Below are 21,846 nucleotides of genomic sequence, written 5' to 3'. Positions count from 1 at the left end.
CCTCCATAAGTTTGCAATCAGCCTAGATTATATGAGAACCTGTCTTAAAACAACAAACATGTAAGTCCAAGAGGGAAAGATTAGTAACTTAAGTACTATTAAATCAAGGTCTCTGTGCCTTCCAAGGTACCTCCAGCCATGGAAGTGGGATTATTTGCAGCTGTAAGCTCAGGTGCAAGTGTCCAGGCCATTTCAGGAACTTCCAAACAGTAGCTGCAAGAAATATACAGCTTACTAGGAAAATAAGATAGAGCCTCGAACAGGCACCTGCCAGGTCTGCAGGTGCAGAGACATCTGATTCTAAAGTGCATCAGGGATATGACATGCTGGGAGCTCTCAAAACACTGGTGCTGACAAGAAGGCAAACCAGTGTACCTAGTCTAGAGAACAGATTGTGTAGTTACTGAAGTAAGGATATGTGCTCCCTATAGGATTCACAGCAGCATTATTTAATAGTCACAAACAACCCAGATGCTCTTTAGAAGTAAAGTGGGAGCTACTGTTTTTTTATTCATGACAATGAGATCACTGTGCAGTGAACCCCACAAATGATCTGGTCTTTAACCACACATACATTTCATGCTTTCATATGTATTTCCCATGGCTTCCCTATTTGTTTATTGAGACAGTCTCATGTAGTCTAGGTTGGCCTTGAACTCTTGACCCTCTTACATCCTAAGTGCTGGGACCTCAAGTCGCACTGCAACCAGTGGGGTTGGGTGTGGAGTCAGAGCTTGCTAGGCAAGCACTCTGCCCACCTGAGCCCGAGTCTAAACTTCATATAGTACAACTTGACTGCACTACAAATTCAACTACACTGTGGGACGATGTATAACTAGCTGTAATAAAGGCACACAGACACATGTCTGTAATCTCAGTACTGGAGATGTAGACAAAGTCCCTGGGACTTGCTGGCCAGTAGCCTAGATGAATGTGTGGTGACAGTGTAAATAAATAATCTAAATAAGTGGAACATGATCAATCTCTGGCTTCTATACAGATACACACACAGCTACACAAAAGTAATAAGAAATATGTTCAGTGTCCACACAGGTTACTTTTTAATTAAGTGGAGTTTTTATGAGGCTGCTCTGGGATTCAAGTCATGTCCCACTTTGTAGCTTGTTTAGACAGATTCTCCTTATGTAGCCCTGGCTGGCCTGGAACTCAGAGAGATCCACATGTCTGTGCCTCTGGAATGCTAGGATTAAAGGGTGCACCACCTCCCCTGGTCCTGTGAGTGTTGTTGTGTCAGTTGTGTATTTATCTTTTATGTGCCTTCTCTGTCATAATTCACAGTGGTTAAGAATTGAAAAGGGAAGCAGTGAACTGAATATGCAAAGCCTGTTTGTAAGGAGGTGAGTTGTGTTGTTTATAAAAGGAAAAGCAAACAAAAAGGAAGTAACCCAAACACTCACTAGGAGCCAGGCAGCCAGACTAGAGCTCTGACCTCTTGAGCACTGTGTAAGGGCCAGGAAAGCTGAGGGCTCAGGGTGCTGCCGTGGCAGGAAGTCCCTGGTCCTGCAAGTGAGGGAGCAAGGGCAGGAAGCACAACACATCTGTCTGTCCTGTCGATGAAGAAAGGCACACTTGCCTGGAACATAGACAAGTAAAGCCTAGTGTGGCTGGACCACCTCCATTCCCATTTTTGTTTTTATGCCTCTAGCCACAAAACAGTACATTCTCTGAGTTAACTTGTCACAATAACATTCAGTTGTCCGGGCTGATCTCTAGCTCTCTGGGGCTCAAATGATCTTCCTGCCTTGAGTGAGCTGGGAATAAGATGTGCCATACCCAGCTCTAAATTATTTTTATTATACAGAGCACCACTTGCTAGCAGAGTAAAAATGGTGGTCAGAGGACAATCTATGGAACTCGGGTCTCTCCTATGTTGGTCTGGGAAATCAAACTCAGGTCATCAGGCTTAGTGTCAAGTACTTCCTTACTCACTGAGCCATCTCATCAGTCCCTAAATTACATTTATTTTTAATTGTGCTGAAAACATATTATTTTTATGATCATAAAAGCCATGAGACATTCTAAGGACAGACTGTAAAACTCAGACCCTGCAGAAGCATGTTTTATGAAGTCTGTGCAGCATTTAGGTAAGCAGGCTTCCGGTTAGCTCCCTTTGATAACCGTAAAGTGCTATGTGAAAAGCCTACCTCCTTTCACCCAGCTCAGCAGGTACTGGATAGAGCCTATGCTCTCCTGCTCTGCTGCCTGTCATTGAAACCACCATTGTCTGGCTGGGTGGGGTAGCAGTCTCTCTTAGGTAGATTCTGGAAGATAGAGGCTGTCCCATACCACCCCTGGGGTCCATTATACTCTGCCCTGGGGTAAAATCTGGAAAGAAGGCTTCCCAGTGAGTGCAGGAGTTGAGGAGTCTGTAATGGGGCTCTGCTTCCAGCCTGTGTTCCTCACAGCTAAATGAGAGGGAAACTGTAGGTCAGAGCACCAGGAGCAAACAGGACTTCATCCTTGAGTAGAGGTTAAACATGATTCTCTAAAGAAGAGGAGGTGGGGGCGGACGGGGGACACTGTCCTTAATAAAGCCTGGGTAATAACCACTTCTGTAAAGCAAGTTCTGCCCTGATATGGCCATCCTAAGGATAGTGAGATAGTGGATTTATTGGTTTGTAGTGCCTTTTATCTTTTTTGTTTGCTTGCTTGTTTTATTTATTGTGCATCCCCACCATAGTTTCCCTCCTGCCTTTCCTCCCATTCCCTAGTCTTTCTTTTTTTAATTGTAGTGAAGTGTGCCTTTTTGTTTCTGCAGTCCCTTGCCACCAGCCCTTCTAGCAGAACAACCTTACAAACTATAGATCAGATTTGTTGCTCTATAGTGTGCACACCTCTGCTGGTGGGGCCTTGGTGAATACTAGTAGATGTCACCATCTAACTTGAATTCCAAGAGGCGGGAGAGGGAAAAGCATCATGCTAAGACCAGCTCAGAATCTTGTTGTTGGGGCTGGGGAGGGCCAGTGTGCCACTGTGCACTTGTAAAGGTCAAAGAACAACTTTTAGTAGTCAGTTCTCTTTCCACTGTGGATTCAGGGACTCAAATTCAGGTCATTAGACTTGTACCACAGCACTTTTACCCACTGATTCATTCCACTAGCTCTACTTTCCACCATATTATTTGAAACAAGGTCTCTCACTGAGTTTGTGTTAGACTGGCCAGCCAGCCAGTCCCTGGGATCTGCCTGCCTCCACCCCTAGTGCTGGTGTTACCAATGATGACTGTCATGATCAGCTTTTTACATGGATATTGAAAATCAGAATCTAAGTATTAATGTTTTCATAGGAAGCAGTTTACCTGCTGAACCATCTCCCTAGTCACCCTCCCCACACAAGTGCCATTTTTATGGCACCATGCACATGAGTATCCATCCCAGGATGAGCAATTATTATGCACTCAGTGTTCATGCACTATTGGAGACCCATCTCGCATTCCAGCTCTTATTCCCCATGAGGACTCTGCCAAGTCACTGCATTTGTCTCTCTTGCTGTCAGACAGTGCATTGCTACCATGTTAGTTGTCCAGATTTTCTCAGAGTAGTCTAGGCATTCCACCCCTGGATCAACTCCAAAGGACTGAGTTGGGACTCATCATATCTGTGGGTATTTCTGATTCCCTACCATGCCTGTCCATTTGGAAATCTGCTGTAGTTCCTAGACATAACAGTACCTGTCCTTCCTATGAAAACCCACCACTTAGAACAAGCTGTCTAATATAGTACCCATTTGGTACCCAGGCTTCTTCAAATATGCAAGCATGAGGCAGTTCTGTTTCCCTGATGTGTTTTATTAATAAGGCTAGCAGAAGCCTCCAGCCAAGACACTAGGTGCAGGAGTCCTAAGCTCTGGTGACTCAGAGGTATGGAAATCAATCCCTTAAACCTTGTCTCCCATTTTGAGCATAGTTTCATGGCATTGACTCTGAACTCATGATCTTCTTGCCTCAGCCTTTAGAGTGCTAGAATTATAGGTATGCGCAACCTTTGGGCCTTCAAGCCTTGGTTCTCACACGTGTTCCACCCCTGTTGCTCTTTACTGATCTTTATCCAAAATGTCTTCAGGCCCTCTCACTTAAATATGCCTCCCAAGGCAGCTCTCTCATTTCAGTCCACTCTGTCACGATATTTCAGCCTGATTAAGGCTGTGAAATAGAAGGCTGTATACTACCATGCACGTCTATAATCCCAGCACTTTAGAGGCCAAGGTAGGAGGAATGCAAGTTTGAGGCCAGCCTGGGCTACAAAGATGTTGTCTAGTTGCAAAGTCACATCCCAATAGCAGAAAGGGGCATTGTCTGTTAGAAAAACTTAAACACACAAGAAACTGATTTGAGGGGAATTTGTTTTACCTGTTCAAAATGCTAAATGTAGGCTGGAGAGATGGCTCAGCTGCTCTTCCAGAAGACCCAGGTTCAATTCCCAGCACTCACATGACAGCTCATTTTCAGCTATAACTTCAGTCCCAGGAGATCCAACACCTGCTTCTGGCCTCTGTGGGCACCAGGCATCTATGTGGTGCATAGACATGAACACGGGCAACACACCCATGCATATAAAATAATTTTTTTAAAGAAAAGGAAAACTTAATGAAGAACATTTGCATGTGCTGGCTTCTGCATTGTACCTCTGGTTCTGTCCTTTTAACAGTCTGGCTTATTAATTCCATTCCTTCTCCTGTGCTCTGGCAAGTCCAAAAACATTGACCAAATTCTCCATGATGACTTAAGAAAGGCACAGGCCTTTCTACATGTTCTTCTGATCTTTACCTTTAATTGGACGTTTGAGTCAGAAGAGGGGTGTCCTGCTCACAGAGCGCCCATTATTCTCTGCCCACTCAGTCATCAGCCTGGCAAAAACAGTCGTTTTCCCCTTGAACTTGCACACAAATGGTTATAGATGTCAAAGGCTGAGGTTTGAAAGAGTCATTCCGGTTCCTGGGACCCAAATGCTTTCATTTAAGAAAAGGTCATCATTTTCATGATATAGTAGATTATTACTTCTCAGTGTACCTCCCTCAGCACTGTGCACCCAGCCTGGACAGACATTGAATATAATTAATGCTTCTTAAGTCTCCAAGGATTCCACTGAGAGGAGAGGGCTGAAGTCAGTCCAGCTGTAATCAATCTCTGCAGGACCCACAGGCACATGCTGGAGGGGGGAAGGGGCCCCAGGGCTGCCCTATAAACCACCAGGGTTTAGTTAGAATTAAAGAGAACCCCAAACATACTGAGTGAACTTCAGCACATGGAGCAGACCATGGCCTTAACCAGGCCAGCTGACAAGCACCCAATCCTTAAGCTGTGGCAAACCCTGCTGCCCTGGTGCCAGCAGGGCATCATCGTGAAGTCAAAGCTGATCCCCATAATGGTTAGTTGTGAAAAGTGTTATTGGAATGGTCTGGAAAAGTCACACTCATGAGGCAATAACCTCCACACAGCATCTTAGCTATCATGTGGATTAGGTCAGTCCCAGGAACCTAAGCTGTTCTGGAAGATACCAGTGCACAGCCTCAAGGAGCCTTCTAGAAAGTGCAGGCCAGCCTCCCTAGAGGAAAGGTTGTACTCATGCTCCAGGCATCTTCCTAGGAAAGCTGGATCTGAGCAGTCAGGTGCTGTTCTCTGCAGTAGTCCCTGGGGCAGCAGTTCAGGAATGTGTGCACATCCACAGAAGGTGATAGTGGCCTTAGTGAGGAGGCCTGCTGGCCACGGGAGGAAGCCCTGGGTTCCTGGAGCAGGCAGAGATGCTAGCAGCCAGACTGTTAAAAAGACAGGACCCACAGAACGTTTCTAATGGAACGTTTCCTGGATGTTCCAGGTTTTCTCCTCCTCTGGTTTGGAAGCTCAGAATGCATTCAGTTGACTACTGTTTGAAAGCACTGTCCAGTGTTTCTTGATTGTTTTTATGCTGTTGTTCATGAAGGTACAATGTCTCCATTGTCATTTCTTAGGGTTTTTTTTTTTTTTTTTTTTTTCTTTTTGTTTTGAGGTAATTATTTCAGGTCTAGAAAAAGGCTGCAAGAGTTGTTGTGAGAGCTTCTATCTGCTGGCATTTGGGCCCACTCTCCTCCTTTCTCCCTCTCCCCTTTCCTCTTTTCCACTCTCTCCTCCTTTCCCTTATCATGTTTTCTCAATGATGTTTTCTAACCCTTGCAACCTCCTACCACAGAGCTGTAAGGAATGGATTATCTTGATAAACTTCTAGCAAGCAATAGGTTTTAATAATTCTACCATGATTCCCCTTTCTCATGAGACACATTCTAAATGTGGCTTTTTTTCTCTCCCTCTCTCCTTTCCTTCCACCCCCTTTATTTCTCCCACTCTGCAGCCCAGGCTGGCCTTGAACCCCTGGTGGTCCTTTACCTCCCCCAGTGAGTGGCCAGGATTATAGGCTGAGCCACCACAGCTAGTTCCTCTCTGTCTTCATTGAGGGAATCTTAATCTTACATGAAGAAGGATTCCATAGGTTTGGGAAGCTGGCTCAGTGGTTTAAAGCACTCTGCTCTTGTGCAGGACACTAGTTCTCTATAGAACAAGCTTCATTTCCTCACTGCCTTGAGGAAATGGATTCCACTTCAGGGATCCCGACTCCAGCAGCAAGCTGCAGCTCTACCCCCCCACCTTCCTGCCCAGAGGCCAGCCACCCCACCTCTGAGGACCTTTGAAGGGAGCTTGCTTGAACTTGTAGTTCCATTTAGGGCTCTTACTGAGTTTCCTTTTAATTGACATGCGGGGTCTGTTTAACTTCCTGCTGCTATTTTGTCAAATAGCTGTGGTTTAATAAAGATGCACACAGCTCTTAACAGACTGTGTAATTGGAGTGTTCCTGCCCTGCAAGCTGAGGCTCTGAAATAGATCTTAGCCCTGAACCCGCACTGAGCTACTCAGGATTATTAAACGGAGATGATTAATCCTCTTTGCAAGCAAGGCAAGAGCTGTCTTAAGTAAATAAGCTGGCTTTGTGGAAACTTGGTTCCTTTTATGCAGTTTTTTAAAAGTGTATAATTCAAGGACTTTCAGTAAATTTCCCCAACTTGTGCAAACAGCACCCTAAACCCAGTTTTAAAACATTTCCATCACACCAGTGACATCCATCACACCCATCCACACTGGCCCCAGCTCCCAGCCTAGACAGTTCCTCCGCCTTTCTCTGCCTGCAGACTTCCTGTGCATTTCCTGTAAATGCAGTCATACAATAGCTGGCTTCTTTTTGCTGTTGTTTTATTGTGTTGTGGGACAAGGGGAGGGAGGGAGAAGAAAAGAGAAGGAGACTCAAAGTAAATGCAACATGTAGAAGCCAGAAATTAATGTTACTGTTAAGTTTCCATCTTTGTTTTGTTCTGTTTTGTTTTGAGACAGGGCCCCATTTGGCTCTGATTGATCTAGAACACACTAAGTAGACCAGGCTGGCCTTGAACTCACACAAATCCACCTGCCTCTACCATGAGTGCTGAAATTAAAGGAATGTGCCACTTCATACTATTTTTCTCCATCTTATTTTTAAAAACATTTTTTAGTTTATTTTTATGTATAAGTGTTTTGCTTTCAGGCATGTCTGTGTACCATGCATCTGCTTGGTACCCAAAGATGCTAGAAGACAGCATTGGAACCCCAGGATCTGGAGTTAAAGAGAGGTTTGTGAGGCACCATGTAGGTGCTAGGAATCAAACCGAAGTCCTCTCCGAGATCTCTTAGCAGCTGAGTCAACTCCCTAGCCTTCTCCATCTTAAATTTTGAGGCAGGGTCTGTCACTAAACCTGAAGCTCACCAATTGGTTGGCTGGCTGACCTTTAACCATCACCATCCCCAGTGCTGGTGTTTCAGGCATACCCTTCCATGCCCTGATTTTTTTTTTCCCCATGGGATCTAAGGATACTTTACCTGCTGAGCCATCTCCCCAGCCAGCCCATAGCTGACTGCTTTGGCTTAGCAACCACACGTTTCAGATTCCCTCAGATTATATGTGCATCCTATATCAGGATACCCTCCACTTTTGTTGCCGTGTTTCATTGTGTGGATGAACAGTGTTTATCTACTAAGGACAGTGCTGCTATAAACAGCTTTGTCCCACTTTTTTTCATACTGGCACTTAGACTGGGCAGTGCTCTACCACAGAGTTACATCCCGGCCCTCTTCTCACTTTGTATTTTGAGACAGCCTCATTAAGATGCCTACCCTAGTCATGAACTTGAGATCTCCCTGCTTCAACCTCCCTAGTGGCTAGGATTGCAGGCCTCAACTACCAGACCATGTTATGAGGCTTTATCCTTCCAACATTACCCTGTTTTCCATAAGAACTGGTGATGGTAACTTTACTAATTGTTCTAAGGGAGTCAGTCCCTGAGGAGGATTTTGTCTTTCAGGTAAACATCTGGAGAACTGTGAATAGTGAACAGCAAGTTTGTTATGAAGTCTCTCCTTTCTATCCTTGCTATTATAGACACTGAACCCAGGAACTACTTCTTTATAGTGTGTGTATGTGTGTGCGTGTATGTTAGCATGCACATGTGCATCTGGATGTCCTCAGGCAAGAAGAGGGTATTGGTTTGCCTGAAGCTGGAGGTACAAGCAGTTGTGTGTCACCTGATATGGGTACTGGGAACCAAACTGTGGTCCTCTGCAAGAGCAACATGTACTGTTAGTTGCTGAGCTGCCACTCAAGCTCTGCCTCCTCTTTGACTTTTCGATGAATGTTCTGTTCTAAAAAGGAACTCATTGACTTTAGGGTAGAATATGATCAAATATTGTATCTTCCCCAGCCAGCTTCAAGGACACAAACTCTGTGATGTACTTCTGTTTACCAAGCTTTGAAATTTTTCAAAAATACCAAGTTAAATTCTCCCCCCGCCAAAAAAAAAAGTGGAAAACATGTTGCTTTGAGAGGCGAGTCATTGACACCTTTCAAATGTCTGCTTTGTCCAGAAAGTCCCTACTGCTCAGGCTACGAGAGGATGACACTGCACCTGGCACTTTTCCTTTGTAAATGCCTAATGTTTCTCCAAGGAGGTGTCTCTGAGGTGGCCTGGCTTCAGCTCTGAGCATGCCAGACTGTTCTCTGAAGAACACCTTCTTGGTGGCACTGCCATCACAGAAGCCCCAAGTCTCCATTCTTGAATAGCTGGCACATCTGTTGTTTTGTTTTGAGACAGGCTGTCCCTATGTCACTCAAGCCAGCCTCCAATTCAGGATCTCCCTGCTTCTACCCAAGTGCTGGGATTACACATGTATACCACCACACAAGGTGTGATACCAGTGCTAAATGACAAAAAGCTAGGACAGGGTATTTGCTTCACATCCACAAGGGGGAAAGAAATGGAGGATCAGGAAACTTAAATGTTAGCTGTGTTTTGCTCTCTGGTCAGTTGTTAAGTTGGTTTCACGTAATTTTACTCAGCCTTTGAGTCCTGCCTGGGACTATGCACTGCCTCCGCAGGGGCCTGTATGAAAGCTATCTGCTGGTGACAAGTGAGGACTGTGGTAATTTTTAATTTTGGTTAGGCTGAAGTGTGAATTTAACTATTTTTGGTTAACTAAGAGCAATTAAAAAGAGGCTGGGTGTGGTAGCACAAACCTTTAATCAAGATACTCTGGTAGCTGAAACAGGAAGAAGGCAAGCCTGGAGTACATCACACATGTATGTATGCATACATGAGCACATGCGTGCACACACACACACACACACACACACGAGAAAGAGAGACAGAGAGATATTAACCAAGTTTTGAATGTGATGAAATAATCCAATAGTAAAACATAAGCAGACGACACAGTTAAGCAAACCTGCCTAACCAAAAATCTTTTTATGCTTGTCAGTCATAATTTCACCTATACTCAGATGTTCACACTTTGAATTGTTTTTTGTTGTTTTTTTTTTTTTTTTTTTTTTTTTTTTTTGTGGGAGGGTAGTGTTGGGAATCAAACCCAGACCCCATACATGCTAGACAAGTTCTCCACTGCCGAGCTCTATCCTAGCCCTCAGTTTGCTTTGTATTTTGAGACAAGGCCTTGCTATGTAGCCCAGGCTGGCTTTGAGCTTAGGATCCTCTTGTCTCAGCTTCCTGAGTAGCTGAGATACCAATGTAGTCCAGAATTTTGTTTGTTTTTGTCTTTTCTGCTTTGAGGCAGCCTTAGACCCTGAGGCCATTGGTGTCAAAACACTCCTGGTACACACGGGTCTGTGCTCTGAGTAGCATGTGTGTCACATTGTTATCCTCAAACAGCAGCAGAAGTGGGTAAGGGAGTTTACTGTTTCAGACAAGGCCTTGACTCACAGTGAGCCAAACAAGGGAAGCATCCCTCAGAGGGCGGTTTGTCCTGCATCTGCTATGTGAAGCTGTCACACTGACAAGTTGGCAAGTGTGTACTGCCATTCATGGTCAGATGAGGTCATCTTTGTCTACCTCTCCTGAGGAGCATGGCAACAGCAACCTTCCTACACATACCAATCAGCACACCACCGTGTGTGTGTGTGTGTGTGTGTGTGTGTGTGTGTGTGTGTGTATGTGTGTTTTAGGGCAGAGAGTCTCATAAAATCCTGCTAATCTCTCATCAGCAGAACATTCAAGAAGTGAAAAACTCTAAGAGGAGAAGGCGACTTCTGTTTGTTATGTCTGGTCAAAAGCCAGGAAGGAGCTCTAAGCCCCTTGTTCTCCCAAGTCAGAGTTGAGACTGCTAGTTGAAGGGGTGACTTGCTGAGTCAGTGGTCCTGGGGCTGCAGGCCCAGGAGTCAGAGCATCAAGTGAAGAGACAGCACAAGGGCTCTTTATGAGGACAGGCCCACAGGGGAACCTGGGTCTCCCTGGCCTCCGCTTGGCCTTCCAGCTGGCTGCAGTGCCTGGGCTGCATGGCAAAGCTTGCCTCTTCCTGCTTCAGAGGGCCCACTGCTCCCACACCAGGGATGACTCAGGGTCTGGCAGGCGGAAACTTCTTTGAGCCTTTTGTTGTTGTTCAGCCTATGATGGGGGAGCTCGAGGCCTTGTGTATCCAGCAGGAAGATGTGACCCCTTCCCTTTGGCAAGCCTCCACCACCAAGTGGGAGGGGCTTCCATATGCCTGGCCCCTTGTTGTCTTACAGCTCTGTGCCCCTGGTCTTCTCAAGTGGAGCTTCTGCCCTTATTCAGATGGCCTAGTGTAGTCTGTAGCAGACACGGTTGCACTTCATGTGGGCAGAAAGCTAGGTCAGTAGCTTTCTGTCGTCCATAGTTCTGTTCTCCAGTGTGTGTGTGTTACAGTGTTATTATGCATGTGTGTGGACATGTAAAAGCCAAAATTGACATTGGGTATTTTATTGTCACTGTACACCTTAGTTTTTGAGACAGGATTTTACACAAACACACAACAAACACAGATGCACTAGAGTGACTGTGTGTTTATATCTAGCTTTTCCATGGTAATCCAAACTCAAGTCCTCATACTTGCCCAGCAAACATTTTACCAACTGAGTAAGTAGTCCCTGCCACCCTTTACCAGCTTTTTTACCATGGCCAAATTAACTTCTACATTTTAAATTTTAGTTTCTTCAAGATTTTACTGTACCATAGTTTCCCAGTGCCTGGTACCTAGGAAACAGACGGTGGGGGTGGGGTACTAGGGAACAGAATCCAGGGATAGGCAAGCATTCTACCACTAACCTGCATTTTCAACTCACTGCTTTTGAAGCAGAGTCTCACTATGTATCTCAGTGTAGTCTTGCAGTATTGATCCTCCTGCCGCAGTCTCCCTAGTGCCATGACTTCAGACCTGTTTCCACCGTTTTTATTAGCAGCCCCCGCTTGTCATTTGTTTGTTTGGGTTGTTGCTGGTTGTGATGAGTCAGGATCTTGCTATGTTGGCCAGGTTAGTTCATGAGTTCCTCCTATCTCAGCCACCTGAGTAGCTTTGCTTTTAATTTTAGCAGTGTTGATAGTTTATCCTTTCCAGCAGCCCATTTGGGCAACTGCTTGTTGTCAAACTGGGGTGGGGGGAAATACTGAAGTTGATTAAAAAGCACTTACTGTGCAAGCATGAGGAGCTGGGTTCAAATCTCCAGCACTCACATGAAAAGCCATGTGTGGCTGTGCACACCTGGAACCCACAGCACTCTGATTGAGGGTGTGCTTGTGAATCCACCTTCACAAGTGCCTCTGGGGCTCATCAGGGATGACCTGACATCAAGGTCTAATTCCTTCTGTCTCTGGAGTAGCCTAATTGCCATGAAGGAAGGCAGCACCAATGCCAGCTGGCGGGGCATTTGTAGGCCTCCACAGCTGCCTAGATCCCAATCTGGTCACTCCAATATACTCTGGAATCAGTCCTGAACTAGCTCAGATCCTCCATGTTACATGTCTGCTCATAGAATATTTGGACTTTCTCAGGCTCAGGAGGAAACAAGTAGCATGGGGATACCAAAAAGCCATCTTAGAGTACACCTGAGTGGTTTTGTTTTGGTTTAAAAAAAAAAAAAAAAAAAAAAAGGCCTCTCAGCTAATCCTAGTGGTACATGCACTCAGAAAGTTGAGGCTGGAGGATCACAGGAGGCCAACCTGGGCTGTAGAGTAAAAACCTATCCCAAAAAAACAAAAGCAGCAACAAAAAGCCTAATAAGAAGTAGCTGTTGGGGAATTGGCTCAGTGAATAAAGTGCCATCAGCACGGGCATGGAGACCTGATTTCATTAAGAACTGTAGGGATTAGACTGCCAGATCCTGGAAGCTCGATGACCAACCTGTCTATCTGAAGTGCTGAGTTCTAGGTTCCGTGAGACTTTGTCTCAAATAATAAGGTGGAACAAAAAGAAAGAAAGAAAATTAAAAAGGAAGATGGAAAACAATAGTTTTGACATCCAAAGTTGACCTCTAGCCTCTACACATGTATACAGGTATACATACAGTGAATCATGAGAAATTGAATTTGTTCCAGGAAGGCAAGTTGACCTAACATTAGAAAAGTCAATGTAGGAGCTGCAGAGCTGGCTGAGTGGGTGGAAAGTGCTTACCATGCAAGCTACATGATCTGAGTTCGAGCCCAGAATCAATTCATCTAGCCTTCATGAATCTGCATGTGTACAAACAACAATAACAATAATGATAAATAAGCTTAAAAAAACATAATGGAGTATATAAGCCCTTGTCACATTCTGGACAACTACAAATTTTTCCTTAAAAGCATGTATACATTTTAAAAGTAGCCAAATAGTTCTAGACCAATAACTGAGTAGAAACAAAATAAACTCCACAAATACACAACCCCCATCCAGCAGAGCCCTTGTCCTGAGTTTGGGATACGTCTTCCTTATTCTTTGTGTTTTGTCACCTAAATATTGCTAACTGGTAAACTATGGGAACATACAGCTTGCACCTGGGCTCACTCCTTAGCCTCCTCCTTACTTTGTCCTCTGTAACTGGAGGACAGTGACACCTGCCTCTCTCGTTGGAGAAAGCTAGTAACAGCAGAGGGCCTCAACTGGTGTCTGGCTCCTAGGAAGCAAGGTATATGCATTAGGGGGATTTGGCTTAGTGATTGATCCTTGCCTGGCATGTGAGGCTCTAGTCTGGCCCCGGGGCCAGGAGGGAGGGGGTGCTTCTTCAATTTTCATTTCTAATTCAAGGATTATTGGAAGCTTGAGCTACTGAATGTGTTTGGGGTTCCAAGTCTTGCTCTATTGGGTATGAGTTGAAAATCTAGGGGCTTTCCAGAAGGAGCTGAAGAAACAGGTGCTGACTCACCCATGTTCAAGGCTGGAACTTCCCAGCAGGCTATGGAGTTTGCTGATTGTTTATTAGCAGTTCTGCCAGTGGGTGGGTGGGTCTTTCTCACTGCTGGGGCCAGGTCTAGACAGATACTAGACAGAGGGCAGTCAAGGGTCACTAAGCTAGAAAAGGGGAAATACCTGACAAAGTCAGTCTTAAAACTCATTGGGCAGGGCAGTGGTGGTGAATGCCTTTAATCCCACCACAGAAGGAACTCTGTAAATTTGAGGACAGGCAGGACAAAGAGAAACCCTGTCTTGAAACCCTACCACCACCAAAGAAGAGAAGAGAGACAGATGTTGGGCTACTAAGGTGACTCAGTAGGTAAAGGTGCCTGCAAATTGTTCTCTGACAGATGCACACACTGTGATGTACACGCGCGTACACGCGAGCGCACATATACACTCTCTCTCAAATAAACTATTGAAAATTTTTAAAAGAAAGCCAGGTGTTGTGACACACACCTTTAATCCCAGCCATCAGGAGGCAGAGACAAATAGATCTGAGTTAGCCTGGTCTACGTAGCAAATTCCAGAACAGCCAATGCTATATAATGAGACCCTGTCTCAAAAAACAGCTACAAAGAATCTCTAAAAGGTTTTGAAGGGGCGAAGATGATGTGTATCTCTGTGTAGTAAACAGAACCCCCAAGGCTCAAGGGATTGCTAGAGCTAAAGGCACACTAGGGAGCATGACAATTTAATGGCTCATAGTTCCCTATCCCTAAAATACTGCTTTCTATAGCTGAATAACAGTCACTATATAGCAGCTTAAAGCTGCTGTAGGTACCTGGTGTACAGGTGGTGTAGTGTGTGTGTGCAGAGGGTAGGGGACAGGACTGGGCTCTCAGGACCTTAGCAGTCCATGTGTTATCTGTGCCCTTATCAAAGTTATCTGACTCTTGTCCCCATTGTCTTGGTAGCTGTAAATAAAGACCATTCTCAGCTCTTCCTTGTTACCTACCACCCTGACTGTGTCCTCCAAGGCCCTGTGCATCACCTCTGTGCTGCCCCACTAGTCTTCAGCCACTGCTGACCTAAACAGGACTCCTCCTTCCTTTTGCTATTGCCACCACCTAAGCTAGCAACAGGGACATGTCTAACAGTAGTCAACCTTGAAAGCATACACAAAGACTGCTCCAGACTTTTGAGAGACCTAGTCAGAGGAAGTGGACAAGATTGTCTTTTGCACACACACACACACACACTCAGACAGCCCCAGATAGGAACTCCCTCTTCCTTCTGCTTATCCTACTGCCTCAGTAGAACCAAGATGGATGGTCCCAGCTGTGAGCTGTCACCCCTGTTCAGCCTGCTGAGATGATGTGATAGAATAGCTGTGATCCAGCAGCTTCCTGTCTTTGTGTTGGGGAAGGGATGTGTGGGCCGAACCAAGAGAGGGAACCATTAGCATTGAGGTTGAGCCACTTGGCCTCTTGATAGTGGCTTCCTTGCATGGAGGGTGGGAACTGCTGTGTGAGGAGCACCTGTTGCCTGGATAGGTGACAGTTTGTTTCTGGGCCTCCGTGTACCTCTTTCCACCTCAGAACTTGGCTGCCAACCATCAGGACCACTTCTGGTGCTTATCATGGGGGCTGGGTTGAGGGAAACATCAGTGCTGCTATCCCTGGAACAAAATCCTCTCTTTGAGTCATCCCTGTGGCCTTCCCACCAGAGCAGGAAGGAAGTGACTGTTCTTCTCTTCCTCTGGGCCATCTGGGACAAAGGACAGAGAGACAGACAGATGAGGGCCAGGTTTTGTGTGTACATATGTCGTCTCAGCACTGAGAAGGCTGAGGCAGGAAGATCATTAGTTCAGGTCAGCCTAAGCTGCATAATAAGACTATCTGTACTGTCCTAGTTGCTTTCCATTTCTGTGACCCGAAGCAACTAGGGGAAGGAAAGGATTTATTTGCCTTACACTTCACCTCACAGTTCTTCACTGAGGGAAGTCAGAGCAGGAACTCAAGCAGGAACCTGGAGACAAGAACTGATGCAGAGGCTATGGAGGAATACTGATCTCTGTCTCACTTCCTTTTTATACAAGCCAGAACAGCTTGCCCAGGGGTGACACCACCCACAGTGAGCTTAGCACTCCAACATCACATATATCATTAACCAAGGAAATGCTCCCCAGAGTTGCCACAGGCCAGTGTGATGTAGACACTTTGCAGTTGCTAGTCTTTTTCCTAGATGACTCTAGCTTGAGTCAAGTTAATAAAAAACCAAGCACACACAGACACTCTCTGCCTTCCTAGACTTTGCTTTCCTGTTTGCACAGCAGAACAGCCCTGTCGTTGTCTCCCACCCCCACCCCACCCTTTCGTCTGTTATTCTGGCTTCCTCCATCAGGACTGATGAACTGTTTCTCTTCATCACAGGGTGAGTCAGTGAAGTACTTCCTGGATAACTTAGACCGGATTGGCCAGCTGGTGAGTAGCCCACTTCTCCCCACCACCTCAGTCTACCGTCTAGGTAGAGTACCTGGTGTGTAAAACAAAGCAGACAACAGGCTCCAGCAACACCATGGACCAGCTCATTGCATCTAGTTTCTATAAATTGTTTCATCTGTTATGTTCCCACTCAGCTCTACACACCTGGTCTTAGGGAAAAAAATTGACATATGAGAGTGGCTTCACCCCACTCACTGTGAGAAACATAGGAGCCCTGGCTAGCGTCAAAGGAGGCTTTTCTGTCACTTAACTCTGGTAGAAAAATCTAGCATATTCCAAGGCAAGCAGAATGGCCAAACCTCCAGTAGAGTGACCATTCCCAGTCAGCCTCAGTGACCTGCCTGGATGCCCAAGAGCACCTCCTTGTTACCACCTCCTCACAGACTTGGTTCTAGGTGTGGTGGAATGACATCCCAGCACTCAGCAGGCCTAAGCCAGAGGAGCAAGAGTTAGAGGCCAGCCTGGGAGGCCCTGTCTCAATAAAACACGAAAATAACAACAGTGTACATGGCTAACAAAACTGAAAAGCACAGTCACACCACCGAAGTGCTGCTGAAGAACTATCAGAGGCTCCCCAATGCCAGCCAATATCCAGGCAGTTTTGAGTCTTCCCCCACTATCTGGTGAATTTTCCTTGGTAATACTATTACATTTTGAGCAGAACTGACATCCTAATGAGCCCCACTCATCACAGGTGAGTAATGTCACTGAAATGTGTTGTCTCTAGATTTTTCTCCTCCCTGCTGGGTTTCGCCCCTGCCCCCATTTTGATTTATTGTCTCACTCTTCTGTCCTCAGTGTAGTGGACAGTCACTACAGTGTTGGTCACAGCCTATTGGCTTTTTGGTGAGACTGTGACATGAGTAGACAAATGTTCTGGTCCCTGAGACCTTCAAAATGCTGAATCAAAGGGGTTTGAAAATTGCCAAAGTTAGGACCTTAGTGATGGAGCACCTGCCTAGAAGCCCCAGTGAGGGGCTGGGGGCTTGGCTCAGTGGTAGAACATGCAAGAAGCTCTGTTTTATCTTCAACACACACAAAAAAAAGTTTTCTAAGAAAAACATATTAAATGTCTCATTGGGTTCACTTAGATCTCATTACACAACCTAAATCAAATTAGTCAATGGGAAGGTTTAAAATGTATGTGCTCTGGAAGCTAGAAAACTAAATATCTATGGTATAGAAACAAATGAAAAAGATGCTTATTTTTTTCTGGTGGAGAAGATGGATGAGATTTTACAGAAGACTCATCTGAAGATCCTGGCCATTCTGTCTCAAGCCAGAGAATTTGTATTCACTGTGAAATGAAGCTTTGTTGTGAGCTGGATTTATAGCTCTGACCGTGAGATTTGCTTTTGGTGTTTGCTTAAATGTTCTTGCAAGAGTTCCTGTATCTTTCTCTTACAGCCTGTGTAATGCCAGCTTTATGTTCGTCCTTTACTGTTTTTCTTCCTTCTCAAATAATCTTCCTTCGTTACGTTTCCCAGAACTACTTCCCCAGTAAGCAAGACATCCTGCTTGCCAGAAAGGCCACCAAGGGAATCGTGGAACATGACTTCGTTATAAAGAAAATCCCATTTAAGATGGTGGATGTGGGCGGCCAGAGGTCACAGCGCCAGAAGTGGTTCCAGTGCTTCGACGGGATCACGTCAATCCTGTTCATGGTGTCCTCAAGCGAGTATGACCAGGTCCTTATGGAGGACAGGCGCACCAACCGGCTGGTGGAGTCCATGAATATCTTTGAGACCATCGTCAACAATAAGCTCTTCTTCAATGTCTCCATCATCCTCTTCCTCAACAAGATGGACCTCCTAGTGGAGAAGGTGAAGTCGGTGAGCATTAAGAAGCACTTCCCGGATTTCAAGGGTGACCCGCACCGGCTGGAGGATGTGCAGCGCTACCTGGTGCAGTGCTTTGACAGAAAGCGCCGGAACCGCAGCAAGCCCCTGTTCCACCACTTCACCACGGCCATCGACACCGAGAACATCCGCTTTGTGTTTCATGCTGTGAAGGACACAATCCTGCAGGAGAACCTGAAAGATATCATGCTGCAGTGACACAGCCCCTCTGCCGTCCTCTCGTGGCCTCCGTGGCCCATGGTCACACGTCTCTGGTGTGTCGTCACCCGCAGAGACCTGCAGTGGGCATCTCGAACCCACACCATCTAATACCTGGCTCAAGAGACTGCCAGCCACACCAGCGAGCTCCAGGCAAGAGGTCATAGGAGTGTCAGTGATAGCTACTGAATCCGGGGACTGTGAAACTACTGAGTCCACGCCATTATTCTGGTGTTGATCTGTAAACCTGGTAACACAGCTTTCTCCCTCCTTACAGAAACTGTTCCTTGCTGACACAACTTAACCAAGGTTCAGGTACACACATGCTCTCATTGACAGAAACACAAACCTAGCTGGCCTTGCAGGTGGCTCTTCCCTCTGACATGCAGCTCTCAGTAAAACACACTAATTCAAAAGCTTAGCCTCACGGTAGGCTGTAGAAGGGCATGCGATGCTGCTAAGCTCAGTGTCCAAGCTCAGGCCACAGCACCACCTCCCAAAGTGAACACGCTGCCTTTAAAATTGTGCCAACACCCTCAGAGTCCCCACTCCAGCCACCGAGCCAAGCCAGATGTCCCCACTCCCTGCTGTAGAGAACAAGGTGGGAGCTGTGAAGCTGCCTTAATGCCCCAAAAGCCACTCACTTTGTCTGCATGCCCAGCAGGACAGCATGGAGAGGCCGTGGCTAGCCTGTGTACACATAGTGGTGCTCTCTACTCTTTCCCCCATCCTTCCACAGCCAGTGGCAAAGACACATATCTAAGTGGCCTTGTAGTGGCCCCTATGCCTTACTTGACAGTTGGTGGCATGTAGTGTCCTCTGTCCTGGGCTCTGAAAGCAGGCCAAAGAGATGCTCTGCAACCCTAGAGCATTTTCATGTCTTGGCCACTTGGTGGGCCCCAGCCACTAGCCCTTCAGGAGAAGCCTGGGCTCTGCATACCACCCCTCACCATTGCCTTCACACAGTGCATTCTGCTCTCAGAGTTGCTGGCAAGCCACCTTCTGTCACTGTGCACACAAAGCCAAGAGGCACCCTCCACACTCTGGTCCATAAGGTCACAGAAGGCTGGGGACATCAGCACAACCTGCTACATCTCAGCCTGGCCTGTCCAGCTTCCTGGCAGGTCACACTGTTTTACAATCTATTGCATTCCAGACATGCCCCTCTGTACACTAACTATTCTCTGGGGGGCTGGGAAGGGGCTTATAACCTACTAGCATTTGAAACAAAAGATGATGTCTAGCCCCAGAGGGTTCTTTGGCTCACTAACACATCCAAGAGCCCTGTCTGCAGCCACACTGCTCCTGACATTTGGTCCCTGTTGCATCGCGGTCTTGGCTCATTTCATCCACCAGACATATAGGATTCTTGGAGCAGATGCTAAGCCAGGAGAAGGGGGGCTACTTCTGAAACCCCACTATTGCAGTGTTCGCTCAGATTAGGAAATAGCAGTCAATTTCTTGCTCACTTGCTCTCGCTCTCTGCTAAAGAGTTTATATATCAGTGTTTGCTGAGCTTCTGGCTCTTTGCTTTGGGAAGAAAAACAGCCATTTTGCCTGCTTCACCAAGTCTTCATGGGCAGAGGGGATGTGGCCAGCAGCCATGCCAGGTTCCTCAGGGGTCTTAGGTCTGCACACAGTAAGCATCCTTGCCAGGTGTCCCATGTATCTCAGTCAATGCCAAGACCCCAAGTAGACACAGGCTGTTTCCCCAGCCACTGTTGGAGGCCGCTGTGACTGAGGTGAGTGGTGGGGTTGTCAGGGAAGAGTGCTGTCCCTCTGACAGCCTGACATATGTACCAGTCACTTTCAAAGCTGGAAGCATGTGAGTAGCAAGATATGAACTTCCAACTAGCTGGGCAGGTGGATGGCCAGAGGCCCAGTGGCTTGGACCAACCCAGCCTCTGGCCCATTGCCCTGGTAAGCTGAGCCTGGCTGTATTCTCTGTTAGGATGCCCCCACTCTGTGATCCGTGAAGTGGTGCAATCGGAAAAGGAGATAGTGTTTGCAGGGCAAGGCTGAAGTTATTTACAAGTCTCTACACACAGATTGTAGTCAAGTTTGTCTCCCAGACCTTAGGCTTTTGGGGTTTTTTTTGTTTTGTTTTGTTTTGTTTTGTTTTTTTTTTTATTTTAATGTCACTGTTGCCCTTGACTATTGTCCTTTTTATTGCAGTGTTGGAGAAGCAGAAGGTATTAGTGCCTCCTCTATCACTGCAAAAAAATAAATAAATAAATGTAACAATAAACTTCCTTAAAACTCAATACTGCTTTGGTGTGGGGGTGGGGGACATTCTGAGAAGTGTTTTTAGACCACTTGGCCATCCTGACATACTAAGAAGTGTCCTTAATAACACCTGTACAGAAATTATTTCAAAGTTCTTAAGTCATTCTGTAATTTAGAGATCACTAGGATTTCTAGTCTTGTAATTTCCCTACTTCTTTGATAGATAAAAATAATAGCAAAAAGAGGTCTGGGGAGGTGGCCTAGTCAGATAAAAACTGCTTGCCATACAGGCATGAGGCCCTGAGTTTGACCTCAGCACCCACATGAGAAGCCAGGAGTGGTGCACATGCACCTACAACCCCAGCCCTGGGGAAGCAGAGCTTCAGGCCCCCATAAGATACCTTGTCTTAGCAAGCATGGTGGACAGCCCCTGGGGAACAACCCCCAAGGATGACCTCGTATGCACATACACACACAATAATAACAAGCCAAGCTGATGGGTGGGCCTGGCCTGCTCAGGGTCTGAACTAGCTTGGTTTGTAAGGGTTTCACTGGGGCAGTAACCCAGTGCCAGTTGCCCTCCACTGCACACCAGTGTTGACATTGATTGGATGGGTCTGGCTTGAAGATTTGAGCATCACAACTCTAGATGTCTGTCAAAAATGAGTCCTTGGTTTTTCTTTGCTTAACATAAAACACCAGTTACCTCTCAGAGCCAACACTTACTTTCTCATTTTCCCATCCCAATAGCCCAACCTTCTTACTTGAAGATTCACTGTTGGAAATTTTAATTCCATGTACCTGAGCCTGGCAGGTCACAGCACCATCATGTCATTTTAAAATGAAAGTCCCCCAAACACATGTACATTAAAATGTACCTTATCCGGGTATGGTGTCATACACCTTGAGAGGTAGAGGCAAAGGAGCAGGAGTTCAAGGCCATCCTACTGCTGCTTACACATTCTAAGCCTGGGGTGCATGAGACTGACCCTAAAGGAGCCAGGGAGATGGCTCATCAGATAAGAGCATTTACTACAGAAGCATTAGGACCCGAGTTCACATCCAGAGTACCCACATAAAATGTCAGTTGTAGATGTATGCTCCTTCACCCCTAGCACTGTGGAGGACAGTGCTTGCTGGCCACTAGCACTGCTCCCAGTGGGAGACCCTGCCACAAGGGAGAATGATAAAGCAGGGCACTGGACATCCTTTGGCCTCTGCTCATGAACATAGACATGTACCACCACCCACTAAATAACAAAGGAGTTGCTTACTTCACAGAAACACCAAGAACCAACCAAAGTATTGCATGAACTAGTGGTAATGGGCACATTTCCACACCAGGTGGTTTGTTGGGAAAAACAAAGAA

The 21,846-nt window shown here is 46.1% G+C and overlaps 1 protein-coding gene across 1 annotated transcript in view; it reads left to right on the top strand.

The window, feature by feature from the left end:
- Gna12 (G protein subunit alpha 12) overlaps positions 1-20,515 on the top strand; it is a 77,197-nt gene extending 56,682 nt beyond the window's left edge. Inside the window, exons 3-4 of the mRNA XM_051205432.1 lie at positions 16,123-16,173; positions 17,682-20,515. Of these exons, the coding sequence (XP_051061389.1) occupies positions 16,123-16,173; positions 17,682-18,251 (621 nt within the window). The 3' untranslated portion in view covers positions 18,252-20,515. The remainder of the gene's footprint in view (positions 1-16,122; positions 16,174-17,681) is intronic.
- Positions 20,516-21,846: the final 1,331 nt, after the last annotated feature.

This window comes from Phodopus roborovskii, unplaced genomic scaffold (assembly GCF_943737965.1).
Source record: "Phodopus roborovskii unplaced genomic scaffold, PHOROB, whole genome shotgun sequence".
In the NCBI taxonomy this organism is placed as follows: Eukaryota; Metazoa; Chordata; class Mammalia; order Rodentia; family Cricetidae; genus Phodopus; species Phodopus roborovskii.
The sequence above is the reverse complement of the archived record's forward strand: the minus strand, read 5'-3'. Positions and strand labels throughout refer to the sequence as shown.